General features: G+C 36.6%; 1 protein-coding gene across 1 annotated transcript in view; it reads right to left on the reverse strand.

Moving 5' to 3' along the window:
- Window positions 1–17,656, reverse strand: part of UHRF1BP1L (UHRF1 binding protein 1 like) — a 105,563-nt gene that overhangs the window by 53,092 nt on the left and 34,815 nt on the right. The window contains exons 3-7 of the mRNA XM_040637368.1: window positions 16,596–16,634; window positions 15,180–15,271; window positions 4,402–4,591; window positions 3,638–3,778; window positions 2,549–2,719 (exon numbers count right to left, since the gene is read on the reverse strand). Coding sequence (XP_040493302.1) covers window positions 2,549–2,719; window positions 3,638–3,778; window positions 4,402–4,591; window positions 15,180–15,271; window positions 16,596–16,634 — 633 coding nt within the window. The remainder of the gene's footprint in view (window positions 1–2,548; window positions 2,720–3,637; window positions 3,779–4,401; window positions 4,592–15,179; window positions 15,272–16,595; window positions 16,635–17,656) is intronic.

Here is a 17,656-nt window from a genome sequence, read left to right on the forward strand (position 1 = left end):
CCACAGTAATTAAAGAAAAGGAAAGATGAAATATAATTGTGAAGGCTTAAATTCTAAGGGCTTGAGAAAATTTTTTTTACTAATTGTCAAAGTAATTTCCATAAGACAAATCATTTATTTTTGTTTTTAGGTTTTTTTTTCAGTAGGCGCCAAGCCCCCCATGGAGCCCAACACAGGGTTTAAATTCTGTGAATCAAGACCTGAGCTGAGAACAAGAGTCAGACACTTACCCAACTGATGCACCCAGGTGCCCCAAGACAAATCACTTATTATGTTCTTCTACTTTCAAAGTTTTAACAGACTACTATTTATATTTATGACTGTACTATTTTGAAGGAAAAAATTCTCCTGTATTTCTTTAACCATGTTTTCTATCTTCTTTATCCACAAAAATACTGATATAAACGAAAACATAAACATCAATCTCTCTACAAACACTTTTCTTTCTCTTTCTTTCTTTTTTTTTTTTTTAAGATTTTATGTATTTATTTGACAGAGAGAGACAGCCAGCGAGAGAGGGAACACAAGCAGGGGGAGTGGGAGAGGAAGAAGCAGGCTCCCAGGGGAGGAGCCTGATGTGGGGCTCGATCCCATAATGCCGGGATCACGCCCTGAGCCAAAGGCAGACGCTCAACGACTGAGCCACCCAGGCGCCCCTGCTCATCAAACTTTTAAAATCAGGTTCCCCATTGCATCAAGAACTGGGGATGTACTGTATGGTGACTAATATAACAAAATAAATATTATTAAAAATAAATTAATTAATTAATTAATTAATTTAAAAAAATCAGGTTCCCCCAGAGAACTATAAAGATATCTCATTGGATAAATATTATTTATTGGTAGAATGATACAAGGTTCACCATTAATTCTTTATTTCTTTTTGTGGCTAAAAGCTCTAGAAAATTATTCATATAAATAGGTAAACTGGAATGAAAATTTTATTTTAGCAATATGATGTGATTCTTTGAATTCCTTCAAGTTACATGCCAGGATTCATGAAATGATTTTTTAAAAATTATTTTTAATAATCTAGTAGCTGATATGTATAAATCCTCCTTCAAATGTGTTGAAAGCAGGGGCACCTGGGTGGCTCAGTCAGTTATGCGTCTGCCTTTGACTCAGGTCATGACCCTGGAATTCTGAGATGGAGGCCTGCATCAAGTTCACCGCTCAGCGGAGAGTCTGCTTCTCGTTCTGACCTTCCCCCACTCATACTCTCTCTCTCTGTCACTCACTCTCTCTCAAAGAAATAAAATCTTTTAAAAAAAATTTTTTTTAATGTACTGAAAGCAAAAGAGTGGAAGTAGAAACCATCTGACTTTTTACTTTGTCATTAGTCACTGACTTCCAATATGAATAAAAGTATTTCAAATAACCTCCATCTTGTCACCCCAAGCTTTTTTAGTTTTTTCTCCCCCTATTCTTGGAGAAATCCATCATAGTAAAAATGAGTAAGAAGTAAGAAGGCCTTTCATTCGTCAAGTAGGAGAAGAGTAGTATATGTGTAACTCAATTTCCTTAAAACGTGGAAAGGTGTACATCCGAGAGGCATGTGTATGTAACTCTCAAAAAGACTTCTCTAGTAACGCTAAACTAATTTTTATCAGAAAATACCATGCTCTTTAACAATATACTTTTGCAGATTCCATTCCCTCATCTGACATACCCCTTCCCTCACTGTGACCTTCTCATTCTTAAGACTTAGTTTCATTATCTTCTTTGTGAAACCTTTCCAAACTATGCAGGCAGTTGACTACAACTTCTCTATGCTTCCATGGTTCCTTCACTCCCCTTTTTATTTGCACTCTAGTATTTAAGATGAACTACAATGACTTGTTTTATATTTGACTTCCCATTATACTCTGAGATTCTTGAGGACAGGGTCAGATAATATTCATTTTTACATCTACAGTGTCTAGCCCTGAGTTCCTACCTAAATAGTAACTAGATAGTAACTAATGCCAATTCAATAGTCATAGGAAAGCCTAAAATGTATGCTACTTCCATGTACCAAACCAGATCACCAACAAGTTATATATCTCAGATATATTACTCTGTTTCCAAAGAAATAGCTTCGTAGAAATAGGATTTCACAATATCCCTTGTTTTTATTAAAAACAGATACAATGCTAACAGTTTTGTGCTGAACTTCAGCAATTCCCCAGGGTTTTACACTTTCTGCAATATTAATTCTCACATTTCTCCCTTGACTATACCCAGGTTTTTTCCTTTTGCCCTTACTTTAGTAAGTTTAAGTTGTATTTTACTTCCTGAAAAGAAGTATTTATAACATCAAATACTTTTATGTTATCATTAACAATGGTGCCTAGTACAGAACTCCAAACAAAATAAGCATGATATAGACAGAAACACACTTAATATATGTTTCCATATAGATTCCATGTGTAGAAAATTATGCAGTAAGATATCTAGATAAGAGATTCTTGGACTCAAAGTCTTACAATCTGTTTCACACAGAAAACAACTAACCGTTCTGATTTTTAAACCATTTACATATTAAGCGTTTTTCCTCTTAAAAGCATACCTGCGTAGGTTCAGGAGCCATACTCTTCCTTTGTTCTGTTGATTTTTCTATTGCTTCGCTAAGAGATTTTGCATATTGTACCATAGCCTTCAACTGGGAATCCGTTAAAACCCATAACAAGTCATCCAATATTAGAACTAACTTTGTTGCAATAACATTGCAGTCCTTTAACTGTCAGAGAAAATGATTAATAAAATTAAGCCAAGACATAAAACTTACAATGCACTGTTTTAAAAATATTTAAAATGTCTGAATGAAATTAAATATGGATCCTTCCTTCATTCACCAAATATTTATTGTGCTCCTCTCCTATAGAAGGAATATCTCCTTGTATTGGAGATACAGTGGTAAAAAAGACTAATAAATTCCTGTACCTTAACAGATGGACATTATACAGGTACAGGTACTTATATAATTTAATTCTGCATTTATAACTAATAAATCATAAAATTACCTATATTAATTGTGCTAATTCTAGTACAGAAAGCACAAAAATTAAAAACTGAAATGCTATTTTAACCACATTTCCACAATACTGTATTAAGCATTATACTCTGAAAAAAATTTTTTCAATTTAGAATATTTATTTGTGTCTAATGATATAAAACATATTGTTGAGACTTTAATTGAGCCATGTTTTAAAAAGTCATTACTCCCTCATTAAATTTCATTACAATCTATGGTGAACTCTTGACTTCTGATATCTTCAAGTAACTATCTTCCTTATTTATCTAAATTACCATTCATATCTTAATAACCTTCTAAAAGCTAGTAGTTTGGCTACTGATAATAGAGGTTTTGCTGTTTACACATTCCTAAATAAAATTCAATAGAAGAAATGAAATTATAAGACAGTTAATGTTCAAAAATATTTGGCAATGGAGAAACTATTAAATTTACCAAAAGTAAAAATCTAAGTATTAAATCAAGAAAACTGAAAAACGTTATTACACTATATTTCTTCAAATACTGCTTTAGGCACTATATTTCCTTTTATTTTCCTTTAATATTCCAATGTTTCACCTGAAAATTATTTAAAATTTCCTCTCAATTATCACATGAACCAAAAAGGTAACCCTGCTGACTTACTCTTCTTTTAAGTGTGACTCTGATTTTCGATTGGTTGGTTATTAGTCGAACAGGAGCACACATAATTTCAAGATGTGAACTCTGAGTAGCATCTGCCTCTATTCGAATCATCTGCCAATTTATTTCTTTAAACGTCAAAACCTAAGGAGAACAAAGAGATTAGCTTCAGTTACTCAAGCAAAACAGAATGAAAGACACGTAGATTTGTAAAAACAAAAAAGCTAAATAAAGAAGCTAAATAAAATTTTGTGTCTTTACTAATTTTCTTATGACACTCTAGATATATTCACTATGTTTTTATTTTTTAAAATTGTATAGTTACCACAAATTCAGTAACATATCTTCAATTATAGTCATTATTTATAAAATTATTTTAATTTTGATATAAAGTACAAAGAGCATTTGAATCATGTGAACAAGAAAAATATAAACAACAGTTTAGTTTTGTATATTTTGTATGTTTAGTTTTGTGTATTTTTGTAAATTTAAAATTGAATTCTGAGTAGCTGAGAAGTTAAAATGGGGTTCATTAAAAATGGGGTTCATTAACTCTATAAATTGAAACATTACAGTAAAAACACTAAAATATGCACTTTTTAAATTAAATAACTAAGAGAAATACAGAGAAAAGTATAGTTAAAAGGCAAGAGTAAATGTAATATGTGAATCTAGGTAACTACAAGAAGTAATTATTTTAAAATGTCCTCTTTTATTTATTAGTAACTAAAAGATTTTTTAAACAAAGAATGAAAAAAAATGTTTACCTCTCCTCTCTGTGGATCTTGAATACGTGTAAATCTTAAATCTCCATGTTCCCAGTTTGCATTTACACTATAGATCCTTAGCTGGGAAAGTTCAAAGGATGCGTTGAAAGCTTTTGCTCCAATGCGGATAACAATGGAATTCACAGAAACAGTAATTCCCTCAACTACTTTCTCAGCAAAGCCATATTCACTGGAAAAACAAACCAAAACAAAATATAATGCACTAAAGCCAAAATAAATCATTAAAAGGTTACCTGTTAATATTCTCACATACGTGAACAAACGGACATTATATTATTCATTTTTATGTAAAAAAATTTTTGGTTAAAACAATAATCTAGGCCGATTACATGTAAATTATGAAAATGTTATTCTCAAAATGATAACAGGTTTTTAAAATTTAAGGTTACTGTTTATTTTGTAAGTTTTAAATTTTATTTCCAGTGTAGTTAATATATAGTAATATATTACTTTCAGGTGTGCAATAGTGATCTAACAATTCAATACACTATTCAGTGCTCACTATAAGTGTACTCTTTAATCTCTATCATCTATTTTGCCCACCCCTCCCTTCTGGTACCCATTAGTTTGTTCTCTATACTTAAGAGTCTGTTTCTTGGTTTGTTTCTCTTTTTTTCCCCTTTGCTCATTTGGTTTCTTAAATTTCAAAATCATATGGTATTTGTCTTTCTCTGATTGACTTATCTTGCTTAGCATTATATGCTCTAGATATATCCATGTCCTTCCAAATGGCAAGATTTCATTTTCTTTTTATGGCTGAATAATACTGCATTGTAGATACACACCACTTTTTCTTTATGCATTCATCAATCAACGGACACTCGGGCTGCTCCCATATCGTGACTATTATAAATAATACCCCAATAAGCATAGGGGTGCAGGTATCCTTTCTAATTGGTGTTGTTGTATTCTTTCGTGCAATTCAGTAGTATCCAGTGTTGTTGTATTCAGTAGTGCAATTACTGGATCATAGGGGTGATTCTATGTCTAATTTTTTGAGGAACCTCCATACTGTTTTCCACAGTGGCCTCACCAGTTTGCATTCCTTCCAACAGTGCACAAAGTGTTCCTTTTTCCCCACATCCTCACTAACACTTGTTCCTTGCGGTTTTGATTGTAGCCATCTTGATAGGTGTAAGTGAAGGTTACTTTTTATTTATTTATTTTGAGAGAGAGGGTAGGCATGCATGAGCAGGGGAAGGGGCAGAGGGAGAGAGAATCTTAAGCAGGTCCCATGCCCAGCAAGAAGACCGATGCGGGGCTCCATCTCATGACCCTGAGATCATGACCTGAGCAGAAATCAAGAGTTGGACACTTAGATTACAGTTAAGATGGCGGAGGAGTAGGGGACCCCTTTTTCAGCCGGTCCCCTGAGTCGAGTTGGATAGGTACCAGACCATCCTGAACACCCACGGAATCAGCATGAGACACAAGAAGATACATCTGGATCTCTACAAATGAACATCTCCAGCGCTGAGTATTGAGGTACGAAGCGGGGAGCCGTGAAACCACGCACAGATATCGGAAGATGAACGGAAGGGGGAGGGAGCCACCACATTTGGGCGCCGGGAAGCAGTAGCCACCTGCACAGGGGAGCGGGCGGACTCGCGGACCGGCACCTGCGAGAAAGCAGACTGAGACCGTGAGCCGGGGAACGCGCGCACCCAGACTGAAACGGAGCTCCGGTGCGCTCACTGGAACCAGACTGAGACCGGGAGCTCCGGAGCGCGGGAGCAGCTGGTGGCTGGTGGCTGGTGGCGGGCAGTGTTATAAACACAATGGACAGAGACGCACCGGCCCTAGAAGTGAGGGCTGGGACGCCGGGTGTGGGGCAGACATCCCAGGACGCTGCAGGGTTGAGCAGCACCAACAGAAACAGAATTAAAGTGGCCAGAACATCAGTGGAGAACGGTCCGCGATCCATCTGTTCTGAGACAGAGGCTGAGATACGGCCACTGCTGCTTTGACTCTCAGAAGAGGCACAGCAAACCGCCAGGGAAAGCCACCAGAGAACAAAAGCCTGGAAAGACCAGCTCACAGGGTGCCCATCCCCATCCCCCCTCGCAGGGGACACGGAGACTCTACCCAAACAGGGTTGCCCAAGTATCGGCGCGCAGGCCCCGCCCCCAGAAGGCAGGCCGAAAAATCAAGAAGCCCACATCCCTAAGATCCCTACAAAAAAAGTGCGCACTGCCTGGGTCCCGGTCAATAATGTGGGCTCTGGACAACCCCGCAACCTCCCCTCATCAGAATGATGAGAAGGAGAAATCCCCCCCAGCAAGGAAAAGACAATGAGTCTGTGGCCTCTGCCACAGAATTAATGGATATGGATATAACCAAATTATCAGAAATGGAATTCAGAGTAACAATGTTCAAGATAATGTGTAGACTTGAAAAAAGTATTAATGAAATGTTAATGAGAATACAGAATCTCTAAGGGCGGAAATGAGAGCGAATCTGGCAGAAATTAAAAATTCTATGAGCCAAATGCAGTCAAAACTAGAGGCTTTGACGGCCAGGGTGAATGAGGCAGAACAACGTATCAGTGAATTGGAGGATGGGTTAGTAGAAGAGAAAGCTAAAATAGAATCAGGGCTCAAAAAAAATCCATTCTCAAGAATGTAGGTTACGGGAGATTACTGACTCAATGAAACGTTCCAATGTCAGAATCATCGGCTTCCCTGAGGGGGTGGAGAAAAACAGAGGTCTAGAAGAGATATTTGAACAAATTGTAGCTGAAAATTTCACCAATCTAGCATCAAAGGAAACAAGCATTCACGTCCAAGAGGCAGAGAGGACACCTCCCAAGCTCAACCACAACAAATATACGCCACGTCACGTCATAGTGCATTTTGCAAATATTAGATCCAAGGATACAGCATTCAAAGCAGCCAGGGCAAAGAAATTTCTCACGTACCAAGGCAAAGGTATCAGAATTATGTCAGACCTGTCTACACAGACCTGGAATGAGAGAAAGGGTTGGTGGGGGGGGCATTTTTAAAGCTCTTTCAGAGAAAAACACGGAGCCAAGGATCCTTTATTCAGCAAGGCTGTCATTCAGAATTGATGGAGAGATAAAGACCTTCCAGGATAGCCAGTCATTGACTAATTTCGTAACCACGAAACCAGCCCTACAGGAGATATTAAGGGGGGTTCTATAAAAGTAAAAAGGCCCCAAGAGTGATACAGAACAGAAAGTCACAATCGATAGAAACAAAGACTTTACTGGCAACATGGCATCATTAAAATCATATCTCTCAATAATCAGTCTCAATGTAAATGGCCTAAATGCTCCCATAACTCCACAGGGTGGCAGATTGGATAAAAAGACATAACCCATCCATTTGCTGTCTACAAGAGACTCATTTTGAACCCAAAGATACATTCAGACTGAAAGTAAAGGGATGGAATACCATCTTTCACGCCAATGGACCTCAAAAGAAAGCTGGGGTACCAATTCTCAAATCAGACAGATTCGATTTTAAACTAAAGACTATAGTTAGAGACACAGAAGGGCACTATATTCTTCTTAAAGGATGTATCCAACAAGTGGATATGACAATTATAAATATATATGCTCCCAACAGGGGAGCAGCAAGATACACAAGCCAACTCTTAACCACAATAAAGAGACATATAGATAAAAATACATTAATAGTAGGGGACCTCAACACTCCACTATCAGCAATAGACAGAGCACCTAAGCAAGAAATCAACAAAGAAACAAGAGCTTTGAATGCCATACTCAACGGGTTGCACCTCATAGATATATAGAGAACACTACATCCCAGAACCAAAGAATACTCATTCTATTCTAATGCCCTGGAACATTCTCAAGAATAGACCATGTTCTGGGTCACAAAACAGGTCTCAACCTATACCAAAAGGCTGAAATTATTCCCTGCATATTCTCAGACCACAACGCTTTGAAATTGGAACTCAACCACAGTGAAAAATTTGGAAGAAACTCAAACACTTGGAGACTAAGAACCATCCTGCTCAGGAATGACTCGATAAACCAGGAAATCAAAAATCAAATTAAACAATTTATGGAGACCAATGAGAATGAAAATACAACAGTCCAAAACCTATGGGATACTGCAAAGGCAGTCCTAAGGGGGAAATACATAGCCATCCAAGCCTCACTCAAAAGAATAGAAAAATCTAAAATGCAGTTTTTATATTCTCACCTCAAGAAGCTGGAACAGCAACAGAGGGACAGGCCTAATCCACGCACTAGGAAGCAGTTGACCAAAATTAGAGCAGAAATCAATCAAGCAGAAACCAGAAGTACAGTAGAGCAGATCAACAGGACTAGAAGCTGGTTCTTTGAGAGAATCAATAAAATTGACAGACCACTGGCAAGACTTATCCAAAAGAAAAGAGAAAGGACCCAGATTATTAAAATTATGAATGAAAAAGGAGAGGTCACGACGAACACCATTGAAATTGGAAGGATTATTAGAAATTTTTATCAACAGCTATATGCCAATAAACTAAGCAATCTGGAAGAGATGGAATCCTTCCTGGAAACCTATAAACTACCAAGATTGAAACCGGAAGAAATTGATTCCTTAAACAGGCCAATTAATTATGAAGAAATTGAGTCAGTGATAAACAACCTTCCAAATAACAAAACTCCAGGCCCGGACGGTTTTCCTGGGGAATTCTACCAAACATTCAAAGAAGAAATAATACCTATTCTCCTAAAGCTATTTCAAAAAATAGAAACAGAAGGAAAGCTACCAAACTCATTCTATGAGGCCAATATTACCTTGATCCCCAAACCAGGCAAAGACCCCATCAAAAAGGAGAATTACAGACCGATTTCCCTAATGAATATGGACGCCAAAATCCTCAACAAGATACTTGCTAATAGAATCCAACAGTACATTAAAAGGATTATCCATCACGATCAAGTGGGATTCATACCTGGGATGCAAGCGTGGTTCAATATTCGCAAATCAATCAGCGTGATACATCATATCAACAAGAAAAGACTCAGGAACCATATGATCCTCTCAATCGATGCCGAAAAAGCATTTGACAAAATACAGCATCCTTTCCTGATTAAAACCCTTCAGAGTGTAGGAATAGAAGGTACATTTCTCAATCTCATAAAAGCCATCTATGAAAAGCCTACTGCAAATATTATTCTCAATGGGGAAAAGCTGGAAGCCTTTCCCTTAAGATCAGGAACTCGACAAGGATGCCCACTCTCGCCACTATTATTCAACATAGTACTAGAAGTCCTTGCAACAGCAATCAGACGACAAAAAGGGATCAAAGGTATTCAAATTGGCAAAGAAGAAGTCAAAATGTCTCTCTTTGCAGATGACATGATACTCTATATGGAAAACCCAAAAGAAGCCACTCCCAAACTATTAGAAGTTATAGAGCAATTCAGTAATGTGGCGGGATACAAAATCAATGCTCAGAAATCAGTTGCATTTCTATACACGAATAACGAGACCGAAGAAAGAGAAATTAGGGAATCCATCCCATTTACAATAGCACCAAAAACCATACGTTACCTTGGAATTAACTTAACCAGAGACGTAAAGGACCTATATTCTAGAAACTATAAATCACTCTTGAAAGACATTGAGGAAGACATAAAAAGATGGAAAGATATTCCATGCTCATGGATCGGAAGAATTAACATAGTTAAAATGTCCATGCTACCCAGAGCAATCTACACTTTCAATGCTATCCCGATCAAAATACCAATGACATTTTTCAAAGAAATGGAACAAATAGTCCTTAAATTTGTATGGAACCAGAAAAGGCCCCGAATCCCCAAGGAACTGTTGAAAAGGAAAAACAAAGCTGGGGGCATCACAATGCCGGATTTCGAGCTGTACTACAAAGCTGTGATCACAAAGACAGCATGGTACTGGCACAAAAACAGACACAAAGACCAATGGAACAGAATAAAGAACCCAAAAATGGACCCTCGGCTCTTTGGGCAACTAATCTTTGATAAAGCAGGAAAAAACATCCGGTGGAAAAAAGACAAGTCTCTTCAATAAATGGTGCTGGGAAAATTGGACAGCTACATGCAAAAGAATGAAACTTGACCACTCTCTCACACCATACACAAAGATAAACTCTAAATGGATGAAAGACCTCGATGTGAGACAGGAATACATCAAAATCCTAGAGGAAAACATAGGTAGCAACCTCTGGGACATCGGCCAAAGCAACCTTTTCAATGACACATCTCCAAAGGCAAGAGAAACAAAAGATAAAATGAACTGGTGGGACTTCATCAAGATAAAAAGCTTCTGCACAGCCAAGGAAACAGTCAAAAAAACTAAGAGGCAGCCTACAGAATGGGAGAATATATTTGCAAATGATGCTACAGATAAAAGACTGGTATCCAAGATCTACAAAGAACTTCTCAAACTCAATACATGAGAAACAAATAAACAAATCATAAAATGGGCAGAAGATATGAACAGACAGTTTTCCAATGAGGACATACAAATGGCTAACACACACAGGAAAAAACGTTCAAAATCATTAGCCATCAGGGAAATTCAAATCAAAATCACACTAAGATACCACCTGACGCCAGTTAAAATGGCAAAAATTAACAAGGCAGGAAACAGCAATTGCTGGAGAGGATGTGGAGAAAGGGGATCCCTCCTACATTGTTGGTGGGAATGCAAGTTGGTGCAGCCACTCTGGAAAACAGTGTGGAGGTCCCTTAAAAAGTTAAAAATTGAGCCACCCTATGACCCAGCCATTGCACTACTGGGTATTTACCCCAAAGATACAGATAGTGAAGAGAAGGAGCCATACACCCCAATGTTCACCTAGCGCATTGTCCGTCAATAGCTAAATCATGGAAGGAACCAAAGATGCCCTTCAACAGATGACTGGATTAAAAAATTTGTGGTCCATATATACAATGGAATATTACTCATATTCGCAAAAGAGCGAGTTCTCAACATTTGCTGCAACATAGATGGCACTGGAGGGGAGATAATGCTACGTGAAACTCAAGTCAAGCAGAGAGAAGACAATTACCATGTCAGATTTCTCCTCATCTATGGAACATAAGAACTGAAGGAAGATCGGTAGAGAGAAGAAAGAGGGATAGAGAAAGGGGAGTATCAGAAGGAGGTGCAAGCATGAGGAGACTATGGACTCTGAGAAACAAACTGAGGGCTTCAGAGGGGAGGGGGTGGGGAATGGGATAGGCTGGTGATGGGTAGTGGGAGGCACGTATTGCATGTGCCTGGTCAGTTATACAAGCTAATGAGATCTCCGAACTTGCATCAAAACCAGAGATGTACTGTATGGTGACTAACAAAATATAATAAAAAAACATTAAAAAAAAAAAAAAGAGTTGGACACTAACCAACTGAGTGACCCAGGCCCCTCTGAAAGGTTACTCTTCAGATTAGGTTACTGTAATCACTATCAAAACTGCCTACACTCAAGTTGTCAGATGTTCAAACAACTGGAATCTATAAAGTAAATAAGAGAACTAAATTCCTGACACAAAGAAGGCTATAGACTATAACTATAATATAATCTCAAATTCAGGAATAAAGTCAGAAAAAGTTCACATTCTCTAATGCAATTCAGCAAATATTTAGTGAGAATCTACCATGTGCACAATGCTGGGACATAAGGAAAACCAAAATACAGTTGTGGTATTCTAGGGCTCACTAGTTACTTGGAGAGGAAAAACACATACGCCCTAGGAATTGAAACATTAGGCAGTCTGTAATTTAGTGCTTTAAAAAAGGAATCATCACTACACTTGGTAGAGGAAGAAATTGTTCATCGTTAGGGAATCTATCCAGGAAAGAAAAATGTATTTTCTACAGGGGGTGATGGGAAGAAGGGAAATCTTATATTAGGGAAAAATACAAGCAAAGGCACAGAAAAGTAGGAAAGAAGAGGTCACATTTTGAGAATAATGAGTAGTACAGTATGAATGGAATATAGACTATCAATATATTTTGGCAGGAAGGGTAGTAAAAGTTTGTCCAAACAACACATTACTTCAATTATTACCACTATGACCATTATTCCTAAATCTATCTCTATCCAGATCTCTCCCTAGAACTTCAGAGTGTTAAAATTCAAATGCCCAGCAGATATTTTCACCAGGCTGCCTCCATACATTTCAAAGCCAACATGTATAAAAGTGAACCCATCATTTTTATCGATCATATACATCCTTCTCCTATACCTGCCACTAAGCTTCTTGACTTACTATCTTACTGAATAAATTACCTAAACATCCTAATCCTCAGATGACCTATCATTTAAATCAGGTAATACTTTGCAGGTTACATGTGGGTTACATGAAATAATGCATATGAACCAAACAGCCCATTTCTTGATTGATGATATTTTATGAAATATAACTATTATTTACAGTATTATTGAGAACTAAAGAGGAAGAACTCATCAGCATCCTAGGGAGAAGCTTCTTTAATCCCAAGGACAAATACTTGGTCACTTGGCTAGAAATATTCCTGGAGTTGGAAAGAATATATTATTCTGTAATAATTATCTGGCAGTGCCCTTTGGAATTTCCAACCTCATCTGTTCTAACTTGTGCATTAAAAAGTGTTACAATTGTATTGGAGGATTTATCACCAAAGGGGTGAAGACTGAATCAATGACTAAAGTCTACAAGTTTCTGGCTATGTCATCCATTATCAATTAAAAAGGTGAAATTCCCGTTTTCAAACAAGTCTATTCTAAGTTTGATTAATCTTCACATAGATGTAGATCTCCTCTATACGAAGTGATAAAGTCAAATTTCTGAACTTACAAACTTACTAAATCATTAATCTATGGGAACATAATCAACTCACAGGTCCTGCACAGAAGGTAAGGCCAGCCTGTTAAATATTAATATCCCTGTATTTTAATCTCGTAGAGACAAAATCAAATAAATCAGTGTTTCTCCAAGTTGTATAAGTATAAAGAATTGTTAACAATACATAGTCACATTCTAGATAACCATTCTAGACTGCAAGAATCATAATTTCAAAAAAAGGAACCTAAAAGAATATAGATTTAATAAGCATCCTAAGTGATTGCTATAATCAGGCAAGTCTGGAAAATGTGGAAATAGATTAACCATACTGCCATACATAAAAATATAAGGATTATCATCACATGATTACAAAGCCAAAATTATAAAGCTTATTGATACTATAAAAACATGAGTTAGGAAGAACATTATCAACAACAGCAATTTTCCTGATCTTCTTTTCCACTTTCAATAATCTTATAAACATCTCTACTTTTTCACCAATTTTCTGACTCTACCCAACTTGACCAATTGCTCCAATCTACTCTATCACAGATGAAATCAAAAACTTTAAAATCTCAAATTGCGGGATGATGTATAAACTACAAAGAAGTTAATGTGAAAGCTCTTTTCCCAGTCACTAGGCCAAATATAAACTGTACATCTGATAAACCTGGCCTTCAGTCAACTCTTAGCAGTGGATTGATGGATCACGATCAGATTCCTCTGGAACTCTACTGATCAGGCTGTAGGTATTCTCGGAGAAAGCACTAATGCAAAGGTGGTTCAACCCTGGTGAAAGGGAAAGGTGGAAATGAGCGTGGAGGGGGGGGTGTCTGTGTATCTGATGTGCACGTTCTTTCTCTTTTTTATTTTTTATCTTTTTAAATATTTCATTTTTAAGTAATTTCTACATCCAACATGGGGCTCAAACTTACAACCCCAAGATCAACAGTCACATGCTCTACCAACTGAGCCAGCCAGGCACCCCATGTACGTTCATTCCAAATTAGAGTTTTATCATTGGTCTGACACAGCACCTGGAATACTATAAAATGTTCAGGGCTGCTGTGTTCTACAACTTGAGCAGGAACTAATCACATTAAAATCTAAGTGAACACTTTCCATGAATAGGTGCATAGACAAAAATTAGTACAGAAATCCTGCCTTAAAGAAATGATATACAGTATGAGAGCCAAATTTACTGAATGCAATAATAAACAGGCAATTTTTTTAAAGATCTATTTTTTAAGGGGCACCTGAGTGGCTCAGTTGGTTAAGTGTTTGACTTCACCTCAGGTCATGATCGTGGAGTCCCAGGATCCAGCACTGCATCAAGCTTCCCACTCAGCCGGGAGTCTGTTTGTCCCTCTTCCCTCCCCCTGCCTGTGCCCTGGTGCTCTCTCTCTCAAATAAACAAATAAAATCTTAAAAAAAAAAAAAAAAGATCTACTCTTCTAAGATCTAACTTCTCAAGAAGACTTTGCAAAATGGCCCCCATGCTTCTACTTTATTAGCATCTGATTTTTATCTATCAAAATCCAATTTATATAAAGTGTGAACATTCTATATTTCATGAATTTTAGAGTAATCCAAAAGGCTTATAATTTTCTAAGGCATCAACTTTTAACCCTTAAGAGTCATAAAAGTTCCACTGATGCATAGAATAAATGATAGGCAAAGAAACTATTCAGAGACTAAGAGACTATCTGATTTATAGAATGCTTTTGGTTGATCATTACTATTTAATATCAAGGAAAGCAAGATGAATAAAAGAGGCTAAAAATCAATTCTACTACTTTGGTAACATAATACCAAAACTGCAAAACGTCTGATGGGAAAAGGTGACTAAAATAGAAACTGTGTGAGGTTAGGAAATTTTATTTTATGTTCCATTACTACAGATAACAGAGTGACTACAGAAAAGAACTCCCTTTGCAAGTCATGCAGATTAATGGATATAGCTTACCTTTGTCCTGAAGCAGTTGCAATTGGTGATGGGCCATTAGGATTTCGTGGTTCTTCACATGTACTCATTTCCATTATTACTTTATCCAGGGACTAATAAAAATCCATTAAAAATGTAAAAAATTAGTTATTTTATGTATTTTATGAAAATATCATGTAACACTATTTTCTCTTTCATTTCTTTAGGAACAATGTAAACAGTAAGTAAGCAGAGTCACTTTAAATGTCTCTCCAAAAGTCTAAAAAGACAAATACCAAAACAGAAAATGTGCTCAGTCCTTTCTCAAAGCACTTACTATCTGACAAAAAAGCTATGGGCATATAGGAGTAAGAGACAAAAAAACTACAAGTAGCCATATGCTGCTGAAATCATCAGATTTTACAGAAGCGCAATCTCTAATCTCAGAATGTAGGATATTATTAACTGCTAAATGAGATTATATGTTAGAGAATGGGATTTAAGCAGCTATAAAAGTTTATCCCAATCTAAGACTTGAGATTTAAGACATACAACAATGAAAAATATGAAATATGCAAGAAATGTGAAAAAATAAACACTGCCATAATGAAAAACTTTCTTTCAAGATAATAGTTTTGCCTGAAGATCAAATGTCCTTAGTAGTCATCACTAACACAACTCAGTCACTCTTCATTCTCTACTTTAATATAGCATTTATTATCTGAAATTATCTTGTATACTTGTTTGTTGTTGGTCTCCTCTACAAAAATATTAAGCTCCCTCAGGGCACAGGGTAGGTGCTCAATAAATATTTATGGAATGAATGAATCAATAAATGACCAAATGACCAATCTTTCTTCAATTTTCCTTAAAAAAGGAAAGTATGCTGGGGCGCCTGGATGGCTCAGGCAATTAAGCATCTGCCTTTGCCTCAGGTCATGATCCCAGGGTCCTATGATCAGCCCCTTGGGCTCCCTGCTCAGCAGGTAGTCTGCTTATCCCTCTCCCTCTCCCCTTCCACACCCCACTCTTGTGTATTTGTATGTGTGTGCTCTCTCTCTCAAATAAATAAATAATAAAATCTTAAAAAAAACAGGAAAGTATATTCAGGTGCATATTACTCATTTAATTTAGTAGATCAATAAAATCAGAAACACAGAAAGTTTGAATTAAATGTTACTAAAACTGTCATTGTATGACAATAAAGAGCTAGATGATACAATAAAAATATACCAACTTAGAACATAATACACCTGAAAAATTTTAAAGACCCTCCCATTTTAAAGTTCAAACTTCTCACTTAAGGGCTGACAAAACTAAGTACCATCCAAATAAAATGAAAGCCAATTTGTAGAAAAGCCAGAAGATTGTGTTTTTATGAAACAAAGAATTAATATTAGCGAGTAGTTAGATCATATGCACATATAAATGCTTATTACTGAGGCAAGTCAGACTCACCAAACAGATGGGATGTGTTTTCAATTTTGTCCATGGAATCTACCAAAAAAAAAAAAAAAACAACAAACAAAATTTTTTTTCTTTAAAATCAATCATTAAAAAATAATTTAAAACAGTAATCAACACAGATGCTCTCTAAATATAGTGACAGACATACCAAATTTTATGACTTTTTTTCAAATGCAAAGTAATAAATTGAGCAACTCTTTTAGACTCTAGAAATCGGATGTACCTATTTTGTATAAGACTACTAATCATATTTTCTTAGTCATCTTTTAAAATAAGAATTTTAGGTCCTCATAAGTTTCTATTTTCCTAAACCTTAAAATACATTTTAACTTCGTGATTGATTGATTTAATTTTAAGTAGGCTCCATGCCCAACGTGAGGCTTGAAGTCACCACCCTGAGATTAAGAGCCACATGCTCTTCGGACTGAGCCAGCCAGGCACCCCTTAACTTTGTAGTTTAAACTAAGATTTCCCAGCAAAGCATAATCAGTCTTTTACTCATTGAAGTTTTTTAAAGTCTAAAATTCTGACCATGGGGCACCTGGCTAGCTCAGTCTTAGAAGAACATATGACTCTTGGGGCGCCTCGGTGGCACAGCAGTTAAAGCGTCTGCCTTCGGCTCAGGGCGTGATCCCGGTGTTCTGGGATCGAGCCCCACATCAGGCTCCTCCACTATGGGCCTGCTTCTTCCTCTCCTACTCCTCCTGCTTGTGTTCCCTCTCTCGCTGGCTGTCTCTATCTCTGTCGAATAAATAAATAAACTCTTAAAAAAAAAAAAAAAAAAAGAAGAAGAACATATGACTCTTGATCTCAGCATCATGAGTCCAAGCCCCATGCTGGGTGTGAGATTACTTAAAAATAAAATCTTTAAAAAAATGTTTTTAAATAAAATAAAATAAAATAAAATAAAATAAAATAAAATAAAATAAAATTCTGACCAATCTTTTTGTAGATAGTCATGAAAAATACAAAGGTAAGGCCACTCATGTAAAATGTAGGCAATATCAAATAATAATGTTCAAACATACACTAAAAAGTCACATATTTATAGA

The sequence above is a fragment of the Ursus maritimus genome, unplaced genomic scaffold, assembly GCF_017311325.1.
Source record: "Ursus maritimus isolate PB19 unplaced genomic scaffold, ASM1731132v1 scaffold_21, whole genome shotgun sequence".
Taxonomy (NCBI): Eukaryota; Metazoa; Chordata; class Mammalia; order Carnivora; family Ursidae; genus Ursus; species Ursus maritimus.